The 25,102-nt window shown below is 44.6% G+C and overlaps 1 protein-coding gene across 1 annotated transcript in view; it reads right to left on the bottom strand.

The window, feature by feature from the left end:
* ARHGEF33 (Rho guanine nucleotide exchange factor 33) overlaps positions 1-25,102 on the bottom strand; it is a 53,120-nt gene continuing 28,018 nt past the window's right edge. The window contains exons 9-16 of the mRNA XM_052649396.1: positions 24,065-24,197; positions 21,877-21,960; positions 20,370-20,453; positions 15,394-15,542; positions 14,225-14,389; positions 10,811-11,606; positions 7,215-7,354; positions 1-130 (exon numbers count right to left, since the gene is read on the bottom strand). Of these exons, the coding sequence (XP_052505356.1) occupies positions 1-130; positions 7,215-7,354; positions 10,811-11,606; positions 14,225-14,389; positions 15,394-15,542; positions 20,370-20,453; positions 21,877-21,960; positions 24,065-24,197 (1,681 nt within the window). The remainder of the gene's footprint in view (positions 131-7,214; positions 7,355-10,810; positions 11,607-14,224; positions 14,390-15,393; positions 15,543-20,369; positions 20,454-21,876; positions 21,961-24,064; positions 24,198-25,102) is intronic.

Raw genomic sequence — 25,102 nt, 5'->3', positions numbered from 1 at the left:
TTACACAGCTGTTCCTTGGTCAAGCTCATTTGCAAGAGCAAGTCGGTTTCTGAAGAAATCTTGTTTGGTGGGTGAAGGATCCATTGAGGGATTCTCATTAGTTTTTTCCCTGTATTCTGATCCACTGGACCTAAAATCTCAGCACACAGATAAAGTACAGGTTGATTTGGTTTTAATTGTTTTCAAATATTTTATCTAACCAAATTGTTTGCATTTGTAAAACAGTTGCCTCCTAGATCCGGAATAATTTTTACTTCCCTTGAATTTCATGACTCTGGACATGTGTAACTAATAGTTGCCGTGCACATAAAGAGTTTTCCTTTCTAGTGCTTTATGGGGACACTTATGACAATTGTGTATGACAGTGTAAGAAATCATGTAATAGCATTGTCAATGGGGGAGAAAGGATTAGAAAATTCAATAAATCCTATTTTCAATTCAATCAAGGAACTACTACACAAATTAAGAAGGCCCTTAGATTTTAAGGGATAGAATTCATTGCTCTCAACCAAGGTTATCAAGGGCCTTTACTTAATCTGGGCATTACATTACAAACTCTTGCTTTTGCTTGTTTTCATTTTTAAATGAAAAATTTATTGAAGCCAACCACACATATATGCTACATTTGGCAGAATGCAGAAATCAGTACAGTAATCAGATTAAGGAGATTCTATTATCTCAACCACCACATAGGAGACCAAGCCCAATCAAGAAACAACAACTCAAAACAGTCCAATTGAGTCCCCAGTCGAGGGTGTATTCTTCCTTTCTCTTGGTTAAGCCAGTTGGGTAATCCATTCCAGCTCTGCACCTTCTCCAGTTTGTTCATGTCAGAAGTCCCTAGAGGGAGGAGGCTTTCTGGAAATAACCTCTGATAAGCTAGGCTGGGGCCCTTTGGCTAGCTTCAGCTCTGAGCTAGAATGGGTAAAAACTAGCCCAGTGACTAACAAGCAATATCAAAAGACCTCATGCAAGGTGTATGACAGTGACGTTAGACATGAAGTTCTTTGTCCAAAGCTCCTACACAACTGAGCAAGTTCTCCATATGCCGAGGCAGAGTCAGGCACGCTTCCACTATCCACAAAAGAAGGATACATTCTCTCACTATCGTAGATACACTGTGCATGTCCTCACTGTTGCTATTAGATAAGTTAATTATGACTCTATCATTTACTGAAATCATTGGGCAGAATACAAACATTCCTTTACCTTATTTAAGGAAAGAATCCAGATCCACGCAAAGACTAAAATTCTGATGTCTAGAAACCTGATGATTGATTGGATCTTTTATTTTTAACTCTGACCCTGTTATTTGGTTTCACAGATGAAGGCCTTAGCTGTCTACCACACTTCCTCCATCTGGTCAGTAAGGAGCCCTTTTCCACTATATCCCAGTACGTAGAGGAAGAAATTTCTCTCCTCAACCCCAGTACATCTGGGTGTTCATTAAGTAAGATGATGGCTGGCTGGGCTGAAAGTCTCTTTCCTTTTCAGAAGCCGCCTGCAATTCTCCCCTGAAACCACCTCCTCAGGCCCCACCCTAAAGCTCCAGGCTTTCTGTCAGAACTCCCCGCTACCTCCAGTTCAAATCATCCCTGGTTGGTGCACTTGTGCCCCAACTATTAGGGAGATAGATTTTTGACCATGTCATTCTTTCCCCGTATCTTCTGTTATCCAGAAGACTAAGAATGCCTAAAGCATTGCAGGGCGAGGGGGCAGGAAGATTTGAATCTGGCTACCCGTTTCTTCTAAATTGTTTCCCCACATGATAGTTTCTCATCAGAAAACATTCGTCAAAACTTAATATCTTTGCCTTCCATTTCCCCTCTTAGCTACATCTGATCTTTCCAAAACCCACCATGTCATACTTTGATGGTTCCAACATGCAACTGTTTCATGTTTACCTGGAAATGGGAAAGCTCTGATGTCACCACCAGCCCCAAGGACCACAGAAATCTTCACCAGTTGAGTTCCCATTTCTGAAACAAATGCCAAAATCGCCCTGTCTAGTTTCCAAAGTCCACAAACTCAGCTTAGTATTTTTCTTTTTTAACTGCTCTTCTCACAAACCACCTTTCTGTCTGCAGGTGTGTGAATGGCTCCTCATTTCTTGATATTAACTAACAATTAACTAAATGGTCGAAGAAGGCAATGGCACCCCACTCCAGTACTCTTGCCTGGAAAATCCCATGGATGGAGGAGCCTGGTAGGCTGCAGTCCATGATGCTAAGGGTCAGACATGACTGAGCAACTTCACTTTCACTTTTCACTTTCATGCATCGGAGAAGGAAATGGCAACGCACTCCAGTGTTCTTGCCTGGAGAATCCCAGGGACCGGGGAGCCTGGTGGGCTGCCATCTATGGGGTTGCAGAGAGTCGGACACGACTGAAATGACTTAGCAGCAACTAAATGATAACTTGCTAATCATTTTCAAGATCTAGTATTCTATTGTAGCCATGACTAGAAGCTAATTTTCACCCTTTTAAATATACTTTTAGCTGATTTCTTTCTCATGCTTACATGGTATATGAACACCTCAACTTTTGGACCCTTGTGAATGTGTGGTTGTCAGGTTCGAGAGTAATGCATACCTAAATTACCTGAAACATAACCTGTGGCGTCTATCTAGGTGAAAAGCTAGTGGATTTGCTTTTTATCCCCTTTCTCTATAATATAGAAATAGCTTTTGAGTTGCTGGGGCCATTCTGGCTGACTGCAAAGGAACACACATAAGGGCCAGGCAGGCAAACACTTGCTGGGCAAGATTAGGATGGCTGCCAGTACATTCTGACACAGCCATCTAAATGTTTGATGGGAGGGGAACACACCTGTCCCTAACTTTCCTTCCACTCAACTGACAGAGACAAAAAAAATCACAAGTTGGGTAGGTCATGCAAGTATCAATTAGCTACAATAAGCCATACAGTGTATTTGGAGCTGGGGAAAACAGGAGGGCTGGAATCAGTGGTGCAGGAGCCTCTGACCTAAGAAGGGTTGCTTTTCTGACTGGAAAGACTGTCTGCCTTGCAAGCTTCAGGAACATGCAGATGGAGAAGAAAGGGAGCAGCGGAGCACCCATCCTGTCGGCCACGTCAGCTGGTCCTGACAATCAACAGGGCGACAAACGCGCACTCATCTGATGTAGATTTGTAAAGGGGTTACTATGTTCTAGGCACTAAACCTTGTAGCCGGGCCACTCTTACATCTGGATCTTAAGCTTCTGCTGACAGAACCTGGAACACTGAAGACCCTTAACTTAGTGATTGATCTCAAATGACCCTCTGAGTAACATCCATAATCAGCTTTAAGTAAATGTTTTCTCTTCAGCCATCTCCTTCCATTTTCAACTTATATTGGGAATTAAAATGGGAAATGAGAGAGAATCCCAAAGTGGGTAAGAACGGAGGAAGAACTTGAGACAGGCTCCGAGGAGGCAGAGAAGAACATGAGAGTGCAGTTATCAATGGATTCTTTAATAGCTGTGCTTTCTATGACATGGTCTGCTCCACAGTCCAGGCTGGGCAGATGGCAAAGGCAGGACATCATAAAAGCGGACTCACTTGACTCTCAGTCATATGGGGCTCTGTGGAAGCACTCTCTCTGCAGTGTGTGATTAAAGAAAGAAGAGATTTCCGTGGGACTGGTAGAGGGAGGGTGCTGACTGGGAAAAGAGACCCTCTGAGGCATGTAAATTACAAAGTGCTAAAGAGGAAGAAACGGGTGAGGAAGTAGAATTAATCATTTGGATGCCATATGCTTTGTCTTCCACTCCCACGAGAGTTGAGGATAAAAAGAGCATGTACATCCCTGCCCCTAAGCTGTCTTACAGAACCCGCTTCCGCTATGCACACCCCCAACCAAGACTATGTACTGGCCTAAGTGTAAGATTCACACATAGGGATGAAGTAGCATCGGTCTCAGACTTCAGGACAGTCTAGATTTAAGTTTTTGAAAGCTTCCAGGTCAATGCTTGTACAATGGGATGGTCTACCTTCCATCCTGCTCAAAGGCAGGGGGACAAGGATTCAGTCCAGCATCAACCTATCACATGAGGTCTGTTCTGTTCCTGGCTTCTAAGAATCCTCATTTAAAATTTTTTAAATCACTTAACGTTTTCCAACTTTAAGATATGTCGTCTTTATTTTGACCAATTCTGGGCAGCTCTCAAGGACATGTGACCTGGTATCTACCCAGGACGAATGTGCCTGAGATAGAAACGGTCAGAGCATCATCCTCTCCCCCAGATATCTTGGGCATTTTTCATGACTTTTTTTTATGATGTCAACTTGACTCTCCCTTTTGAATCCTTGTGGGTATGAGCATTCGGCCCTCCCAGCCTCAGAGGGAAGAGAACCCTTTCTCAGGTTTTCTGTTGCATCTGGCTCCATGCCTAGCTTCATCCCGAAGCAGCATTCTGGGTGTGTGGGGCCACCAGCCAAACAAGCCCCTATGGATACAAAAAGTGTGTCAGTGTAGACAGGAATGAGCCTCCAGAGGGCTGCAGGGAGGCAGGCAGTGAGCCCTGGGCGTGATACAGGCAGCTGTTCTGGCTCTGATCTGTTTTGGACCTCTGAGGCCAGCCTCTAGCCTGACTTCAGTACCCAGGATGAACCATGTCTTGAAGTCACAGGGCTTGCTGCCAGCCTGACCTCCTAACACATGGGAGGAGGATGGGCAGAGTGTCTCTTTCTGGTTCCTCCCTGTACCTGTCCATATGCCTGGCTTCAGTCTGCGAGTTCCTACATAACAGCTGGGACCAACCAAGTCACTCACGAGTCCTAGACAAGCATCTCACACAGCACATGTGTATGACAAAGAATGCTTCATTCATGAGAAGAGTCAAGTGTTCTCATCTGAGTTGAGAGCCGCTGACCTTTCTGTGCTATGCTGGGGCCTCCCTGCCCTTTGACTCTACTTTAGCAAAATGGAACAAACTTTCCAAGGTTCTTGGATGAAAATACTCAGGAGAAGCTACTCAAGCTGCTTCTTCACCCCGAGCCAAGTCTCCAGAGGGCCTACCACAGCACCCCGGATACAAGGCGACAAGCAAGTATCACACAGCAGCACTCACAGTCCTACACAAGATGTAAAAAGCCAGGAAAGCTGACCAGAGGGAGCAACAACTGTATGGCACCAACGTTACTTCCATCCATATAACACTTCAGATTTTAAATACCAAGGCAGTGCCACAAGTGGTGGCAGCAATTGGATTGAGGCAGGAGGGACTTGTCTATGATAAAAGTAGGAGAGGACTAAGGGGATCCATTTGACCCTCCAGAAAGGATCCCCCAAATCTGCCAGAGGGCTGAAAGTAATTATCCAACATGAAAATTTGGAGAGTCTACAGCAAGTCCTTGGCACTGAACCAAGGGCTACGGGAGGCTATAGAAAGATAAAATCTGGCCTTCCATGTGGTCATTAAAATGACAGGTCCCAGGCCACACTGATTTCTTGATTCAAGCATTAAAAAGATGTGATCTCCCAGACTGATCTACAACAAAGTCAAATCTCAAGCAAATCTCAAGCTAGAAAGCACTCGGGTGGCAGTGATCTCCCCACCCACTGTGGGTGTCCCTTTCACAGCCTCCCTGACCAGGGTCATCCAAATACTCCTTAGGAGAATCCACTGCCTCATGGGGCAGCCAGCCCCAGTTCCAGGCAGCTGCGTTTTAAGAAAGTTCCTCTCTTATCCACTGTTCCTGGTCCTGGAACGGGAATGTGCAAAGGAACCAGTGACAGATCCATGACTGGGTGCTTTCCAACAGGCAGCACACAGTCATTATAAATGGCAAAAAGTGGTTTAAAAATAAGTAAAAATAAAAGGCTCAGGCAGTGGTCTTAGGAGTCTGGAGTTCTTAGCAGGATTCAGAAGCCTGCATTCCAAAGTCAGGCTGTAGAACTGTCTCCAGGTCTCTCCACTGTCACACTTAACAGGAGGTGCTGGGTCAGGAAAGATCTAAATCTATGGTCCTAGAAACGGATTCGATTCTCAGCTCATTACCCCCAAATCAAGGGGCTCCAGCAGTTATGCACGCTGGGGCTACTCTAGCAAAACTGAATGGGCTAGAATAGGAACAGGGCTATCTCTGCAGGACTGCTGCTCCCCCTTGCCTCTTCTTGCAGTAACAATGGGTGGGACCAACTATCAGAGAGACCTACTACTCTCAGTACTACCCTCCCTCTAGGAGAGGAATTAGACAAACCGACCACAAAAGTCCTCAGTCCAGGCCTGCCCCAATTCTTCCATCAAGACCACTATCTAAATTGGGAGAAAGTGATTTCCCTGTGTTTCCTCACACAGGAACTCCAAACTATGAAGTCAGCAACAGTGCCTGTAACTTTTCCATCCACTAAAATAGGAGCACTTGCTGTTTAAGGCTCACTGTGAGAACCTCCTCTAACAAAGGAAACAAAGCACCAGGCAACAACTCTAAGAGGGAGACAACAGGCCTGAGGACGGTGGAGAAAGAGACAGCAGTCTCCCCGGCGGATGATGGCTGAACTGGAGGTCGCCCCACTGCCAAACGCTAACACTCAGCGCTTTCGTCTTACGTTTCATGCTGGCATTTGCCTCCCAGTCTGTGAAACAGTGCTTGTAAGTGCTGACCAAAATGACAGGTGGGTGATACCACACAGCAAGGGCTGAGAATCTTAGAAGGACCACAGGAAAGAAATGCCTTACTTTTCCTCCTATGGAGTAAGGAGACTCCATTAAAGTGAATTTTTAAGTAGGACCCAAGCCAAATCCATCCAATCATTTCTTCTAGGGAAAACACAGGCAGATATCCCCCAGATATGCACTAGTAACCAGGATAACTACAGGTCCCTACAGGCGGAAGAGCTGCGATGCCTGAGAAAACCTTCCACAGGCGGGGAGGTTCTGATGGTGCACTCATTACACCCAACCCCACTCCTCGCGCCCATGGGGATTTCCCAGGAGACCTCCTCTGCCCACTCCTCCCAGGACACAGGACTTTGGGAACAAGGAGGCAGGGCTAAAAGACAGAGGCGGCAGAGGACAGAGCCGAGTGTGCTTTTACTCTAGGAGATCACAATGAGAAACATTTTCACCTGGCAGGAATTGTGGCTACTAGGTACAGGCACTGAGCTTGAAGCAGTTGTGTAAAACCAGGCTACTTGTTACTGTTAAAACCTCAAGACTTAGCCCACAGGGAAATGAGTTACAATGCTGTCTTGTCTAAGGGCTACTCACTTCTTTTTAAAGAGCTTGCGGAAGGAGCTGCGAAAGCCCCCTTTCTGGTCTTGCCTGGGATTTTGATCGCTGAAAGATGTTTGCTCGCTTTCTCTTTCTTCCTTTGGACAGAATCTGGTGGCATCTTCTAAATGCATCTCCTGAAAACACAAAAGAGGGGTGTATTTTTACTCTTTTCCAAAGTTAACATTGATCCTGACTATGGGACAATTTTTTTAACCTCTCACTTTCCTCTCCCACCCCAAAAGACTAATGACGGGCACCTATTCCAACTAAAGCAAACCTGGGCTAATTAAGAAACTTAGATCTAGGGATTCTTTGGGATTCTACTAAGATTCATAACTATATAATGGAGATCAACATTTTGATGGCTGAGTGTAGCATTTTTGAAAGTGTGGTCCTAGGGCTACAGGATCAACTGGGGCTTTCATTTAAACGTAGGCTCCTGAGCCCTAAGCCAGACTATCTGAATCAGAATCTCTGAAATTAGGCCTAGCTAATCTTTTTGCACACAGATTAGGAAAACAGCAGTTTAAGGTATGTTCTTGCCCACCTGCACTTAATGTTTATATGAATCACCTTGGAATCTTGCTAAAATGCAGATTTTGATTCAGCTGGTCACAGGTGGAGCCCAAATTCTGCATCTATAACAAGCTCCCAGGTAAAGCATTTACTACTCGTGCAAGGACCATATCTTAAGAAGTGGGCTTTTTAGGGACTTTTTAGGAAGTAAATCTACTAATAGTTGAAGGAAAACCTTTCTGTGGAATCATGATATTGATAAGATCTTGCATTTGTGTAGCATTTCACACTTTACAAAGCATATTCACAAACTTTATCTTATTTGGCCTTATCCTCACAACAACCCTGTGAGGTAGGTAAAGTATGGATTGTCTTATTTCATAGATGAGAAAACTGGAGGCAGAGAAGCCAAATGAATTGTCCAGAAGCACACAGCTATTTGGCAGCAGAGTCAGGATTAGAACACAGATCTCCTGACTCCCAGTCAGGTGCTCTTGCCACTAAAGCATATTGTCTTCTTTTTTTGACTCTTAGAGACAGAACACTAAAGACTAGGGTTTGGCTGGCTCTGAGGGCAAGGATCTTGCCTGGAGAATCCCATGGACAGAGGAGACTGGTGGGCTACAGTCCATGGGGTCGCGAAGAGTCGGACACGATTGAGCGACTTCACTTTCATTTTTCACTTTCATGCATTGGAGAAGGAAATGGCAACCCACTCCAGTGTTCTTGCCTGGAGAATCCCAGGGATGGGGGAGCCTGGTGGGCTGCTGTCTATGGGGTCACACAGAGTTGGCCACAACTGAAGCGACTTAGCAGCAGCAGCAGCAGCAGCAGCAGCAGAGGGCAAGGATGGCAGATACCCAGTACATCTGAGGAGATGGAACCCTAGGAGCTTTGCACACCTCATCAGGAAAAAGCCGATATCTTTACAGATGGGGCTTTTGAAGGGCTCATCTTTTGCAGCTAAAACCCCATCTGACTCTGATTAATAGTTTTTGCCTGGCAAAACCATTTGTTGAGCTCCCAATTTTTCACACATCAACTAGGGGAAAAAAGACATTTGTATGAGGATATGAAATAAAAGCATTCTTTGCAGCTTATACTATAGGAGTTAAAAGATTTGTATGTATATCTCTGCCCATTCCAAGTCACTCTGAGTTGGCACTATTATTTTCTACTTCCCTTGTTAATGAACTTTAAAATATATATATATATTTCATTTTTGCATCCCCCCCTTTTTTTTTTTGGCCATGCTGTGCAACATGTGAGATCCTAGTTTCCTGACCAGGGATCAAACTCATCAGACTCATGCTGTCACCACCCTTCCCCTGCATTGGAAGCATGGAGTCTCAACTACGACTGCCAGGCAAGTCCCTATACTTTTAAACTTTGACACATGCCTAACTTTGATTTATCTAAGAAATTTTACCTAATAGAACTGTATAAAGTTCAGAGCTGAAAATCAGAGGCAGAAGGAAATCTAAGAATCCCGGGGCCCTTCAGCAACCTTAGCTGGGCACACTAAGGTATTTCTGCCTTTCAGGAGCCGGACACAGACTTTGATTTCTGGAGTCCAGATGGGCTGGAAGCTCCAAGGTTCTTCATGTTCCTCTGGCCTAATGTTCACCACTCCCACCTAGGGAAGTATTCAAAAGAAGACTCACTCCTGCTCTTTTTTTTAAGGCCCATGAGCTTTCTTTTTTATATTTCCCTACACCATTCTTCACTTAGCCAATAGCTAAGCAGCTTTTAAAATTGAATTCAGATGTTCAAACTATCTAAGACTTCTCTGAGGGTTTAAATAGAGACCCTCCCATGTGCTCCCATGGTTTATTATGATTCTGTTTATGTGTCTCCTTCAGGGCTAAGCTAGTGGACTTGGAGGGCAGAGACTGGATGTCGTTCATTTCTGAACCCTCAATGTTTAGCACAGAGCCTGGGGTGAGGCAGGTGGTTAGGGTTTGCTGAAAAATGAATGAAGGGAGTCAGTGATCTTCAATCTCTTCCCACTCCTTTAGAAATAGGAACAGGTGGAACGCAGGGCCCTCACACCTGTGGAAAATCGTTTTCTCCTGGAGGCAAAGGATCCCTAGTGCTGGATGTAAGGGACACTTAGTGAAGGACAGTCCTGGACTGTCACTTTCAAGGTGTTTCAGTCAATACAGTGCTGCCCTATAAATCCTAACCCTGCTTCTAAAATGTTAAACAGGAAGAATGGGGGCACAGCTCAGAGCCACTCTGTTACTCTCTACTTAATCAGAAACTGCCTTTGTTCCAATCACTTGCGGAGACGTTTATTCAGGAACTATTAGTCCTTTCACGAATATGTATTTAAACACTTCTTTAAATGTCCCAAGGCTTGCATATATCAAGATCAAACATCAAAATACTAAACATCCATATAGAGGCCAAAGAAGGTGTTTGTGAGTCAATGCTTTCTGGACAGTTTGGTGCTGTCTTCGTCCAACTGGAGTCTGCAAAGTACCATGACATCCTTTTCCAGGCAAAAGGAAAGCAAGTGGAAATGAACTTTTTTCAAGAGTCCTCAGGAAGAGAGGGCAACTTGCCTCCTCCCTAGCTATAAAGAAGAGTGCAGGTCAGGAAGTACAGTGCTAGCATCTAGGGTCCGATATTTTGAACAATAAGGGGTGCGTTTAATAGGCAAAGAAGACACAGCCCCTGGGACTTCTGTGAAGTGTTTTGCATATGAACTGCATCTGGGAGGTGCCACAGCTTAAGCAGGAAAGCAGAGAACACCTGTAACTTTTAACTTGGTAGTGGTGGGCGGGGGGTGTTTTAAGCAGGTCTAAGAAGAGTCCTAGTCTTTTTGTCATCATACACATACATAGGTATGGCATGCTCCTGCGTCCTGGCCCTGAAAAATGAGAGCTAACACTTTCCTCCGAGGACCACTGACGGACAAGCCTGTAAGTAACACGGGCTCTCAGCATCTTCTGCTGCCCCCGCCTGGCCAGCCTGCGTTCCCCTCCACACTAGGTGAGCCCAGGCTGCACCCCTGAAGATCTAGGCCCGGGGTTGCCAGAGCTGTGGGTTTGGGGTTGGTTTTACTTTACCCTCCTTACTTCCAAATAGGTCTGCTTTTCGCTTTGGGACCTCTGTTGGGGAAAGAAGGTCCGGGGCGCGCCGCGAGCGGAGGCGGCTGGGCCGTGCGCCTGCGCGGCGCGCTCGGCCTTGAGCGGCGCGCGGCCGCCGCTGCTGCTGCGCGTGCTGTAGAGGCGCGGGGCCACGCCCTCGGGCGGCGGCGCGCGCGGGAACTCCTTGAGCGAGCGGCTCAGCGGCTTGGCTTTGTGCGCCTGCGCGGCTGCTTCCAGCTTGTAGGCGCCGCTGCTGCCCGCCGGCGACGTGGCGCTCTTGGGCAGCGGCTGCAGCGGGTGCTCGGGCCGCTCGGCCTCCATGGCGAAGCTGACGGGCCGCAGGAAGCAGATGTCCAGGCTGGACTCGGAAGAGGCGGGCGAGCAGTTCTCGAAGAGGGCCGGAGCCTGGTAGGGCTCCTCGTCGTAGGGTGCGGGCAGCGCGAAGATCTCGCCGCCATACTCAAACTCCTCGTAGGCCGCGGGCACGTAGCTGCGGGCGTCGGGCAGGAGCTCGGCTGGGGCGCGCAGGGAGCGCTCCACGTTGCCCAGCGGCTCCGCCGGCGACGGCTCGAAGTCCATCTCCGGGATGGCCTGCAGGGGCCCGGCGAGCGCCTTCACGTCCTGCTCAGCGGCACAGAACTGCGCCGGCGCCAGGAGGCTCTCTGGCCTCTCGTGCTTTCTGCCCTCCATCTCCCAGTCACTGGGCTTCCCGGGCTGCATGCTCTCCATCAAGCTTTGCTGCTGTTGGCTTTTCTTCACTGGGGGCATCAAATGTCTTTAAAGGGGAGACAATACAAAAGAAGTGTGCTTACGGTGTATTAGTGCGCGCCTGTCCCCGAGCAGCGCGAGGCTGGGAACCACACAGTGCCTACCATTACCGCTTAGACGCAAACTGTCTGCTCCCTCTTCTCCGGCCCTCCCAGGCGCCTCTGTGTGTTACCTACCAAGCGCCACAGGCTTGTCAAATTAAGGAGCCCCCAGGAGCCCTGGTCCCCCAAGTGGGAGAGTGAGAAAAACCGTTTGTGAAGAGGATCCCGGAAGTACCCGTCTGAGCCCAGAGGCACTGTGTAGAGATGGCTGGTAGGCCAAGGATGCTCAGCGCTGACCCTCTCCACCATGTGTCAAGGCCCCAAGGCACATCTTTTTCTCTCTTCTCTCCCTTTTTTGTCCTAGCAGAGTCATAGAAGATCATGGAAACAACTTTTGTTCAACTCAAGGATCTTCTGCTTAAGAACAATTCCCAGATGAAGTAAACAGTAAAAAAAAATCTGGATGAAGTAAAAAGACAACTGGATGATGGTATTCGGGGTTCTAGTGTACATTTTACTTTTGTATGTATATGATATTTTCATAATAAAAAACTAAAAAATTCCCTGTGGCTATAAAGCATGCTATATAAGTCGTCTCAAACTTCCATCCCCAAGAACATTACCAAAATGAAAAGTCTGTCTCTCTGAATATGCCCGATTTCATGGAGAGTTATTTTGTTTTGTTTTGTCGTGGATAAAGAATAAGTCACACTGGATACTTGGATAGCATACGCATCAGATTGGATGTGACTTGCCAGTTTGGCTGGAATTTAATTGCCAGACAGATGAGAGTGGACTACTGCACACTGACCCAAACTAGTTATTGTGTTAGTTTATTTATTCATACTAAATTTTGCCACCAAAAAATGCATGAAGAATGCAGAAGTAAACTGTAACACTATGTTGTCTGATGGTCTTAAGATAAAAATGAGGTGTCACATTTACAAAGGTGAAAATATAGTAATATGGATGTTGACTTGAATTTTCTTTTAACTTGGAAGACTTGGGTTTCTTTTCTGGTTATTTTGCCAACAGAGTGCCATGGCAGCCATGTTCTTCCTCTGGGTGTAACCTCTAGGGATTTTATTTTTGGGCAGTATAAGTCTTTAAAGAAGATAGTTTTATCATTGTCTTCAGAATTGAAGTGAAAAAAAAGCTGAAGTGATCCACAAAAAAATTCCATCTCCTGTCTCTCTCCCCTCCCAGGAAAGGTATTTTTTTCTGTGTGGTATACTCTCCCTACAGATATTCTAGGATTTTCTCTATAGTAGGAAAATCATCCTGGACTTTATGTATAGAAAGATTAATGTCTCAGATTTTCAGAATGATTGTGAAATTTCACCATCCTGACTGCACATTTGCACTTCCGTCTCTCACTGATGTGCTATGCTGTGCTAAGCCGCTTCAGTTGTATCCAACTCTTTGCAACCGCATGGACTGTAGCCTACCAGGCTCCTCTGTCCATGGGATTGTCCAGGCCAAGAATACTGGTGTGGGTTGCCATTTCCTTCTCCACCATCTCTTACTGCTAAGTGTTCTCAGTTTAAGACATGAAGGCAAAAAGCAAACAGGATTTGAGTTATTGATCAGTTGCTCCTTCCATGATTGTAATTTGCATTCTAAAAACTAGATTAAAAATTGAAATAAGCTCAACTGCTTCTCACATCATTATGATATTAGAAAAGTAGCTTTTTGCATGATTTCTAATTTTTCCTTAATAAAATCCAGAGCAGAAATTATAGTCTGAGGAATTAGTTTGGGGAGAATTGTCTATATTTGGTAAAGTGGGGATTTGAAATTTTGAGTTTTGGTTTCCCTGATCCTTCCAGAAGTCCTAGTTTCGGACGGAGGTGGCCCAAGTCCACTTATCCTTCAGAGGTAAAATGATTTCCAGATATGTGGCCTAATCCTTACTCTAAAGATCATCAAGAAGTTTGCTAAATGAAAAAACCAGTTTAGTGTTTGACAAGGTTGTGTGCAGAGACTTTAACAATGATCACATCCATTCACAACCCGGAACAGCTTTCAGAGAAGCTGAAGAACAGAGGTCATGAAATCTATTTCTGAAGAAGCTTCACGGAGAATTGGGAGATGCTAATCAACATTCTGCACCATCTCAGACCAATGTCTCATCCTCAGAGCCCAGACTTCCTCTGATCCCTGACTGGGATAGCTTTTTTCCCCCACTGTATCTCTTGGAGACATTAAAGCCCCACTCTTCTGAGAGCTGTAAAATGCCTTCCTGTCATCTTATGGCACTCCCTTCCACTCTGTCATCGTCCAAACCCTGAGAGACTCATGCTGTAGGTGGGGGATGGTTACATGTGGTAACCTTGTTGGGAGTAACCTCCAGCCTCTAGGCCTGCTCCTTAACATGAGTGCCTTCCTCTGGGATCCAGACATTGGGTCAGCTGTTTGCCTGCCACATATAGACCTGATAGGAGAGGGAGGAAGGAGCCCTTGTAAGTCATACTCCTAATCCAAGCTGGTTTGCTAACCCACACAGACTGGCCTGCTACCCTATACAGACTGCCTGGGACGCAAGGGCATTGTCATTAATCTTTCCACAGCAACAGGTGCTTACGTGACAGCAGGTCCAGAACTGGGAGCAGAAGGGTAGGGTTGCAGCATCTCTTCTGAGTGGATCCCACTGTCACGGACAGCCTCGGGGCCTGCAGTGGGAGAAGCGTCCTGCCCGGCGTTTGCACACTGGGAAGCCAGCCCTTTGTACAGCTTCGCCATGGATGACCTAAGAGAATGGAGGTAATAATTCTCAGTGGAAAATCAACTCTCTGAATATATAGATTATACCAAGAAAAGCAGCATTTCTCAGTTGAATCTCAGCTGTGAGGTTCTCACTCTCCCCAGGCTCTCTACAAACTAGGTTGCTGATATATTAGAGTGCAAGCTGATTGCTGGTTGGGAGTGGGGATGCTGATCAATTGGCTGAACTGAGTTTGGGGGTAGGGGGAGTACGGGGAGATGTCATCCATTAGAGGAGCCCTGACTTGGGGGATAGCATCTTCTTCTAATGTGAAACACCCATAGAAATGATTCTGTTTTCCTCATTGGATTGGGATGAGGTTGGAAAAAATCCAGGTTATTAGGAAGCTTTGTTATGAGTTGCTTCTGTTCCCTTTGAAGACCAGATTTTCCTTAGTCCTCCCTATGTCTTCTTAGTGTGAAATCTGTTCAACCACCACCTTCTCCTTTATTTGTTTTATTTTTATCCATAGCACTTGAGACCATTAATCTTATTTATTACCTGGCTATCCAGGTCTAAAAAGTAAGCTCCGTGTGGCAGAAATTTTTGACTGTTTTGTTCTTTGCAGTGTGTTCAGTTTGCAGAGCAGTACTTGGTATACCATAGGTGCTCAATAAATACTTCTTGAGTTAATGAAAGAAATCAGATTTGGGCCTTTAAACTGCAATTTTAAACCAGGCAAGTTTAGCAAAATAACTATTTTTGAGGTGGTTAGCAACATGAGATAATAGAAGGTCCCCATAAACATTACAGCAAACTTGCTTATTTTTCTAAAGGAATTTCCACCAGCTAGTAAGTACCTCCCTCCTGTAGCCAGCCTGGCCACCTCTCTTCCATTCCCTTCTCTCTTCTCTTCTGCCTCCACCACTGCATTTCAGCTACTTTACATACAATGTGGTTACTTGCAACAGACACTCACATTGACCATGTATATCCCTGTTCTCAGAAACCTTTGGTCAACCCTCTGAACTTCACCATCAGAACCTTACTTCTTGAGCTTTTTCCGTTTCTGAATAAGCAAATCCTCATTGCACTGAAAAAGCAGGGTGTAGTGTGAGATAAATACTCGCAGGCGCTGAACACACACCAGAAGTAGGTAATAGTCAGGGTGTTCCTGCTCTGTGAACTTCAGGACATTCTGGATGGAAGAAAAAAGGAAGCAGCATTGCAGAGTTAGAATGAAAAGTTGTTTAGTCTCTTCTGAACCTTGCCTTGATATGCTGTGAGAGTTTGGTAGCCACTTACTCAAAATACCAATGGCCAATTTAATTACAAACTGAAAAGTCAAACTTGTTCCCTTTGTCCATCGCACCTCAGGAAAATAACAGTCATTTTTGCTCCTGTTTGAGTTGAATTTGAACATGTGGAAAATTAGAAGGATCTACTAATTAGATCTCTGAAGTAATGGAGCCATTCTAACAATTATTGTCTCTAACCAATGGTGGGAATGTCAGGCATCAGGGCTGGAAGTAGGGGGACGTTATGATCAAGCCTGGCCTAGCACCCCCTCCCATTACAATGCCTGCTGTGCTGTAGTGGAACATGCATGCTGGTTGGGTTTGGGAAAGCTAACAGTTACTGAAGAACTATACAAAAATGATCTTCATGACCCAGATAATCACAATGGTATCATTACTCACCTAGAGCCAGACATCCTGGAATGTGAAGTCAAGTGGGGCTTAGGAAGCATCACTACGAAAAAAGCTAGTGGAGGTGATGGAATTCCAGTTGAGTTATTTCAAATCCTAAAAGAGGATGCTGTGAAAGTCCTGCACTCAATATGCCAGCAAATTGGGAACACTCAGCAGTGGCCACAGGACTGGAAAAGGTCAGTTTTCATTCCAATCCCAAAGAAAGGCAATGGCAAAGAATGCTCAGACTACCACACAATTGCACTCATCTCACATGCTAGTAAACTAATGCCCAAAGTTCTCCAAGCCGGGGTTCAACAGTACACGAACTGTGAACTTCCAGATGTTCAAGCTGGTTTTAGAAAAGGCAGAGGAACCAGAGATCAAATTGCCAACATCCGCTGGATCATCAAAAAAGCAAGAGAGTTCCAGAAAAACATCTATTTCTGCTTTATTGACTATGCCAAAGCCTTTGACTGTGTGGATGACAATAAACTGTGGAAAATTCTTCAGGAGATGGGAATACCAGACCACCTGACCTGCCTCTTGAGAAATCTGTGTGCAGGTCAGGAAGCAACAGTTAGAACTGGACATGGAACAACAGACTGGTTCCAGATAGGAAAAGGAGTACGTCAAAGCTGTATATTGTCACCCTGCTTATTTAATTTCTATGCAGAGTACATCATGAGAAACACTGGGCTGGATGAAACACACGCTGGAATCAAGATTGCCAGGAGAAATATCAATAACCTCAGATATGCAGATGACACCACTCTTATGACAGAAAGTGAAGAACTAAAGAGCCTCTTGAATGAAAGTGACAGTGGAGAGTGAAAAATTTGGCTTAACGTTCAACATTCAGAAAACTAAGGTCATGGCATCTGGTCCCGTCACTTTATGGGAAATGATGGGGAAACAGTGACAGACTTTACTTTGGGGGGCTCCAAAATCACTGCAGATGGTGACTGCAGCCATGAAATAAAAAGATGTTTACTCCTTAGAAGAAATGTTATGACCAACTTAGACAGCATGTTAAAAAGCAGAGACATACTTTGCCAGAAAAGGTCCGTCTAGTCAACTCTATGGTTTTTCCAGTAGTCATGTGTGGATTTGAGAGTTGGACTATAGAGATGAGCACCAAAGAACTGATGCCTTTGAACTGTGGTGTTGGAGAAGACTCTTGAGAGTCCCTTGGACTGCAAGGAGATCCAATCAGTCCATCCTAAAGGAGATCAATCCTTAGTGTTCATTGGAAGGACTGATGCTGAAGCTGAAACTCCAATACTTTGGCCACTGGATGCAAAGAACTGACTCTTTTGAAAAGACCCTGATGCCGGGAAAGATTGAAGGTGGGAGGAGAAGGGGACGAGAGAGGATGAGATGGTTGGATGGCATCACCGACTCAGTGGACATGAGTTTGAGTAAACTCTGGAAGTTGGTGATGGACAGAGAGGCCTGGCGTGCTGCAGTCCATGGGATCGCAAAGAGTTGGACACAACTGAGCGAATTTGGAAAACTCAGCAGTGGCCACAGGACTGAAAAAGGTCAGTTTTCATTCCAATTCCAAAGAAAGGCAATGCAAAAGAATGCTAAAACTACCGCACAATTGCACTCATCTCACATGCTAGTAAAGTAATGCTCAAAATTCTCCAAGCCAGGCTTCAGCAATACGTGAACCGTGAACTCCCAGAAGTTCAAGCTGGTTTTAGAAAAGGCAGAGGAACCAGAGATCAAATGGCTAACATCCGCTGGATCATGGAAAAAGCAAGAGAGTTCCAGAAAAACATCTATTTCTGCTTTATTGACTATGCCAAAGCCTTTGACTGTGTGGATGACAATAAACTGTGGAAAATTCTTCAGGAGATGGGAATACCAGACCACCTGACCTGCCTCTTGAGAAATCTGTATGCAGGTCAGGAAGCAACAGTTAGAACTGGACATGGAACAACAGACTGGTTCCAAATAGGAAAAGGAGTACGTCAAGGCTGTATATTGTCACCCTGCTTATTTAACTTCTATGCAGAGTACATCATGAGAAACGCTGGGCTGGAAGAAACACAAGCTGGAATCAAGATTGCCGGGAGAAATATCAATAACCTCAGATATGCAGATGACACCACCGTTATGGCAGAAAGTGAAGAGGAACTAAAAAGCCTCTTGATGAAAGCGAAAGAGGAGAGTGAAAAAGTTGGCTTAAAGCTCAACATTCAGAAAACGAAGATCATGGCATCCGGTCCCATCACTGCATGGGAAATAGATGGGGAAACAGTGGAAACAGTGTCAGACTTTATTTTTGGGGGCTCCAAAATCACTGCAGATGGTGATTGCAGCCATGAAATTAAAAGACGCTTACTCCTTGGAAGAGAAGTTATGACCAACCTAGATAGCATATTGAAAAGCAGAGACATTACTTTGCCAACTAAGGTCCATCTAGTCAAGGCTATGGTTTTTCTTGTGGTCATGTATGGATATGAGAGTTGGACTGTGAAGAAGGCTGAGCGCCAAAGAATTGATGTTTTTGAACTGTGGTGTTGGAGAAGACTCTTGAGAGTCCCTTGGACTGCAAGGAGATCCAACCAGTCCATTCTGAAGGAGCTCAACCCTGGGATTTCTTTGGAAGGAATGATGCTAAAGCTGAAGCTCCAGTACTTTGGCCACCTCATGCAAAGAGTTGACTCATTGGAAAAGACTCTGATGCTGGGAGGGATTGGGGACAGGAGAAGGGGACAACCGAAGATGAGATGGCTGGATGGCATCACGGACTCAATGGACGTGAGTCTGAGTGAACTCCGGGAGATGGTGATGGACAGGGAGGCCTGGTGTGCTGCGATTCATGGGGTCGCAAAGAGTCGGACACGACCGAGGGACTGAACTGAACTGAGCGACTGAACTGAATTGAACTGAACAGTTACTGAGTGCTTCCCGTTGCCAAGCACTTAGTCTTTTACATTATTTTCTCATTTAACTTTTACCCCAACCCATTTAGACAGGTGCCATTCTTACCTCCATTTAACAAAGAAGGAAATCAAGGCACAGTGAAGTTAAATAATCTTCACTGGTCACACATCTAGTGAAGATCAAAGCCAGGATTTGAACTCAAGCCAGAAAGTAGAGTCTAGATTCTTGTTTGCTTACTTACACACTGCTTACAGGACCTGGGTTTCAAGCCTATATTTTTTCCACCGACAAAATATCTTAACTTGGGCAAATTACTTCTTTGTCTCTTCATTATCTAAAGTGATAATAATGATACAGATTTCATGGGATAGTTGAAGATTAAATTAGATAATTATTATGAAAGAATGGTTTCAAGATATAAAGCCACATACAATTGAAAGTGTTTTTAACAGTACTGGGCTACTTCTACCTGGGACAAATTCCAAGCAGTTCTGAGATACTTTCATTGAATTCCTTAGAAAAATCAGTCATCAATTAAACCAGAACAGGTGGGTAGTGGGAAGAAGAGGGACTGGTAGTGGTATTGATGAGTCTCTCTCAACTCAACTCCCTCTAAGATGTTATAAGCCTATAGGAAAGTGGTGTGAAGATGTCAGCTCATCAGCTTCTCCATGCGTTTTTCATGACACAAGACATAAGCAAGGTATGGTAGACCCTTGGACACAAGTCAAAAGAAAGTAGTCAGAATAGCAGGTAAGTGGGGAGCTTGTATAGATATTTCTTAGATACCCAAGGGGTAGGGCTGGGAGTGGAGGTGAATTTAGATGGCTGTGGAACCAAGATGGAAGGAACTGAATAGGTTCCTAGGATCTGGCAGGAGCTGCCCTACAAATATCCTGGATCAGCATAGGTGTGGATTGCTGGTAAATAAAGATAGAATTTCCTTTTTGGCATCATGAGCCAAAAACTTTGGAGAAGGCAATGGCATCCCACTCTAGTGCTCTTGCCTGGAAAACCCCATGGACAGAGGAACTTGGTGGGCTGCAGTCCATGGGGTTGCGAAGAGTCGGACACGACTGAGTGACTTCACTTTCACTTTTCACTTTCCTGCATTGGAGAAGGAAATAGCAACCCACTCCAGTGTTCTTGCCCGGAGAATCCCAGGGACGGCAGAGCCTGGTGGGCTGCCGTCTGTGGGGTCACACAGAGTCGGTCACGACTGAAGCAACTTAGCAGCAGCAGCCAAAAACTCTTGAGGATGAGATTTTAGCTCATACCACAAGGTGGAGATAGGGTAATCATAAAAATCTAAATCATTCAAACACTTCCTAGAAATATTAATGATTCCTTGACCCTTTATGGTATCTTTTCATTGGAAGCCCAAAACAACTGTTTAGCATGAAAATCAGCTTGGTGGCTTGACCAGCCATGCCTACCTGTAGATGTATCAGATATTCAGGGATGCGCTGGACTATATGAAAAAACAATGTGTAGATGTCAGACTTAATCTCTTCATCACCCTGAATGAAAGAAAGTTGGAGTCAGTCTTCAGTGTGCCTCCAGTTCTGGCTGCAAACAGGTCAGTTCCACTAGTGTAGCAAGGGTTTACTAGAGCATTTTCTTCATCAAGAGTGTCATGAAACATTGATCTGTCATTGGAGAGGCTACTTATTCAGGGACATGCTCAAGAAGACACCTCTTTGCTAACGAGGAGTGTGTCATATTCTTCTTTAGAATCTACCCAGGTGTCCAAACCACCCCCTCCTCCTCCCCACCCTCCAACACCATCTTAGCAAAGTGAGCACTCAATAAATTAGACTTGAGTTGACTAAATTTGTTAAGGTTCTTCAGCAAGTAATCTGTACAATGTTTTTACCAACAGGCATTAAAGGTGCTTTGAACCTCATGAGAATGAAGAAGGGAGAAACCAGTTGGCAACAGGAAACATGCTGGACTTTCTTCATGTCTCTTCCCTTCCTTTCTCCTTTCTCAAAGATTAGGTTGGTCAAAAAATTCATTTGGGCTTTTCTGTAACATCTTAGGGAAAAACCCCCATGAACTTTTAGGCTGACTCAGTATATGCTGAGTCCAGTACTTTGACCACCTCATGCGAAGAGTTGACTCATTGGAAAAGACTCTGATGCTGGGAGGGATTGGAGGCAGGAGGAGAAGGCGGCGCAGAGGATGAGATGGCTGGATGGCATCACCGACTCGACGGACATGAGTCTGAGTGAACTCCGGGAGTTGGTGATGGACAGGGAGGCCTGGCGTGCTGTGATTCATGGGGTCACAAAGAGTTGGACATGACTGAGCGACTGAACTGAACTGAACTGAATATATGGTAGGTATTATACTGGGTTGAGAACAGTCAGAGGTTGAAGTAGAAAGTTAAGAGAGCCTCTCACCTCTTGTGAAACTTAATTAACTCTTAGCTTTAGAACTTCTGATATAGTTCTTTTCTATTGACCTAAAATAACTAGAATTGCTTTATGTGTATATGTGCTTATTGAGCATCTAATATATCACTGCAGTAGCAATACTTAAAGCAACATGACTAGAGCCATTTTATAATCATGTAAAATGACAGACACACTATGACATGAATTTAATATTCAGATTAATATGTCTAAGTCTATAAAGCCCAAAACCCGTTAAGGTTGCAAACTGCAGCCTGAGGATCTCTGGGCAGAATATTTGTTTACTTCGTCCATTCCAGTGGAATGGAACAGAAGTTCAGTAAGGAAGGGCAAAGACCAAAGCAATGGCACTGATCCTTGAGTGGCTCCTTGAACCCCAGGGAGGAGAGTCAGTGGCTTTGTTCAAGCCATTCCCCAGCATGGAGAACAAGCTCAGAGTGCATGTGCTGTGTTTTCTGGAAAGGTGAGCAACATAATGTAGTCACACATGTAACCAAAGGAGAATGGAAAGATAGTGTTAACTTACCTCCTTCAGAACAACCACATGAACCAAAGAGATGCATTCGGGCAAGTCCCTCAGGTAAGCAACATAATAATCCAAAAAATTATTCTTGAAAACAAACAGAAAAGTCATGGTAAGAACTTGGAGACAGGAATGATAATAGTTAATATGTATGCTTGTGTGTGCTCAGTTGCTCAGTCATGCTCAGTTCTTTGGGACCCCATGCACTATAGACCACCAGGCTCCTCTGTCCATGGGATTTCCCTGGCAAGAATATTGGAGTGGGTTGCCATTTCCTACATCAGGGGATCTTCCTGTCCCAGGGATCAAACTCACATCTCTTGCGTCTCCTGCCTTGGCAGGCGGACTCATGCATATCTAAAGGAGTACATTGCAGAGATTATTTTAATCATTCATTAGATGTGTTTAGTAACATTTGTTCTGTTTTTTATTCACCTTTTAAAAAATCTTTTTGGTTTTAAGGAAAATAGTCCTATGGACTTGGAAACCAAAACTCAGTATCCCTGCTTTAATGAAAGTGAAATGATAAACCAAAGCAGAAAGAAGGTGCCATGTAAGTTGAAAAAAATATTTTAAACAGTTAAATGATAAAAATGCAAATTTTGTTTTTTAATTACTCTCTGCTTCAATCATCTACATCCAAATGAGGAACTTTTTCCAACTCACCTCAGAGGGTCTAGATCTGGAATTCTCGACTTTTTCCACTAATTTCTTATTCACCTACGGAATATCCCCTCAGGAAAACAATTTTCACCTCTCAAAGTTATTTTCCCATAGGTATAACAATTCTCAGCTCAAGAAAGCACGTTGAATATAAATGAGTAAAAATGAGTTTAGAGGGATGGCATTACATCCACTCTATACAAGTAAATAATTTGTAAACTTGTATTATGAATCATTCATATACAGAGGTCAACTGAAGGTAAAATCTGACTTGCAGACCAATTTCAATTAACCCATGCAATATTTTAAAAATAAAATTTCACACAAAATTCTGGACTTTCCACTTCTCTTAAAATACCAGATCTGGCAACTCTAGTCCTTTTTTCCTGCATAATAATTGGATAAAGCTGAGTAGCTATTCCTTATAGGAAAGCATATGTGCTCCACTTAAGCTCACTTCCCAGTAGTATTACCACATTGTATTACATTCAGCTCATTTCTACTTACTAATGTCATCTGCTGGCCCTGTAGGCATTTGAGTTTGCAGCTTGTGACCTAAATCATATAGTTTTTTTTTTGAAGAACATTACAGAGATTTAAAAACTTAGCATCCTTTCTCCAAAAAAGTGAAAACAAAAAACATTCTAGACAAATAGCTACCCATCTGCTGCTAAGTCACTTCAGTCGTGTCCGACTCTGTGCGACCCCATAGACAGTAGCCCACCAGGCTCCCCCGTCCCCGGGATTCTCCAGGTGAGAACACTGGAGTGGGTTGCCATTTCCTTCTCCAATGCATGAAAGTGAAAAGTGAAAATGAAGTCACTCAGTCGTGTTCGACTCTTAGCAACCCCATGGACTGCAGCCTACCAGGCTCCTCCGTCCATGGGATTTTCCAGGCAAGAGTACTGGAGTGGGTTGCCGTTGCCTTCTCCGACACATTTTTTTAAATCTTTAAGAAATGAAATTGTGTGTGAAAGCATATGAAGAAGTGAAGTCACTCAGTCGTGTCTGACTCTTTGTGACCCTGTGGACTGTAGCCTACCAAGCTCCTCTGGCCATGGGATTCTCCAGGCAAGAATACTGAAGTGGGTTGCCATTTCCTTCTCCAGGGGATCTTCCTGACCCAGGGATCGAACCCAGGTTTCCCGCATTGGAGGCAGACGCTTTAACCTCTGAGCCACTTTATATGTATGGATGGATATATATGTGTACATACACACACACACACACACACACACACACATCATATTCAATGGGGGGCAGTTATAGTTCAGCAGAAAAATGATGAACTGGAAGTTAAAAGACTTGGGTTCTAGCCACAGATCTACAAATATCTAGATAGCTGGGTAATTTCAACCATGATTTTTTCTCTGAACTTTATTTCATTATCTGTAGAACAAGGAGGTTAGACTAGATCTCCTCAGACTCTGAAATCCGCTGATTCTAGATTCTCCATTAAGAGAAATGGACATGGAAGACACAGATGCATGTAATTCACGTTTATAAAGGATTAAGAAAAAAAACTCACCTCATCATTTGTTAACTTAAGGAATAAATCTCCAAGGACTCCTTGGCGTGGCCACTTCAAGACCCTTTCCTGCAGAGCGTGAAGCAAATCCAGGTGCTGCTGGACAATGTACCGTAAAGAGCCAGGGAAGAGGCTTGAAACAGAATAGAGACAGGATCACACAAACCAGGTGCAGAGAAGAAAAGGCTCCTCAAGAACATATGGAACAAGTCCAATTTTCCCAGTCATTCAAAATCCTGTGAGTCACAGGTCTGCCTTTAGTATTCGAAAAAGAGTTTGTCACTATCAGCCTCACAGCAGGTAACCTCAGACCACAGGAAGACCCCTTTACTGATGACCCCTGTTCAAATGTGTATTGAACTAGTTAAGAGCACTTCACTGGAGTGGCCTTTTCAAAGCAAAATGATACACTCTCATTTAGGTGACAGTAAAATTTTAAGGGAGATCTTTCTCAATGTTTTAAAGTTCTTCCCACTTGATGTCCAAATCATCTACTCCAGTTAACACTGCAGATGGCAGCGCTAAGGTGGCACTTGGTCATTCGTAGCTACCAACTGTACTTAGAGAAGGAGGAGGTTTCGTTTCAAGCTGGCAACGGAAAGTTCAGGGGATAAGGGCATAAAAGTGTTAACTTTTCCCCTTTCCTTCAGTTTCTAAGAGGAAGCTGGGAATGGATGGAGTCTTGCCAGAGGAGGCTACAGGATAGGTAGTCCCAGTTTTGCTGAGCCCCGCCTCCTGCTCTCCCACCGTCTGCCTTCTATCTCAGTGTGTCTCATTTATTTCAGAGGAAATGAAGGAAGGAAGAGAGAAAGAGGAGGGTGGGATGGAGAGCAGAGTCAGAGAATCATGGGAGGAAGGAGAAGGTGGATTGGATGGGGAAGCAGGGTGAGCAGAGGCCTGAAGGAGTGAGGAGGGAAGAAACAGGAGTAGAGCCTTGCTGGACAACAGCAAGGATGTCAGCTCCAGCTTGGTAATTTGGGGGAACTGAAAGTAAGTTCCCCTGTGCTTCCAAGACCACAAGATTTTTCATGTTAGTTT

Source organism: Budorcas taxicolor, chromosome 11 (assembly GCF_023091745.1).
Source record: "Budorcas taxicolor isolate Tak-1 chromosome 11, Takin1.1, whole genome shotgun sequence".
Taxonomy (NCBI): Eukaryota; Metazoa; Chordata; class Mammalia; order Artiodactyla; family Bovidae; genus Budorcas; species Budorcas taxicolor.
The sequence above is the reverse complement of the archived record's forward strand: the minus strand, read 5'-3'. Positions and strand labels throughout refer to the sequence as shown.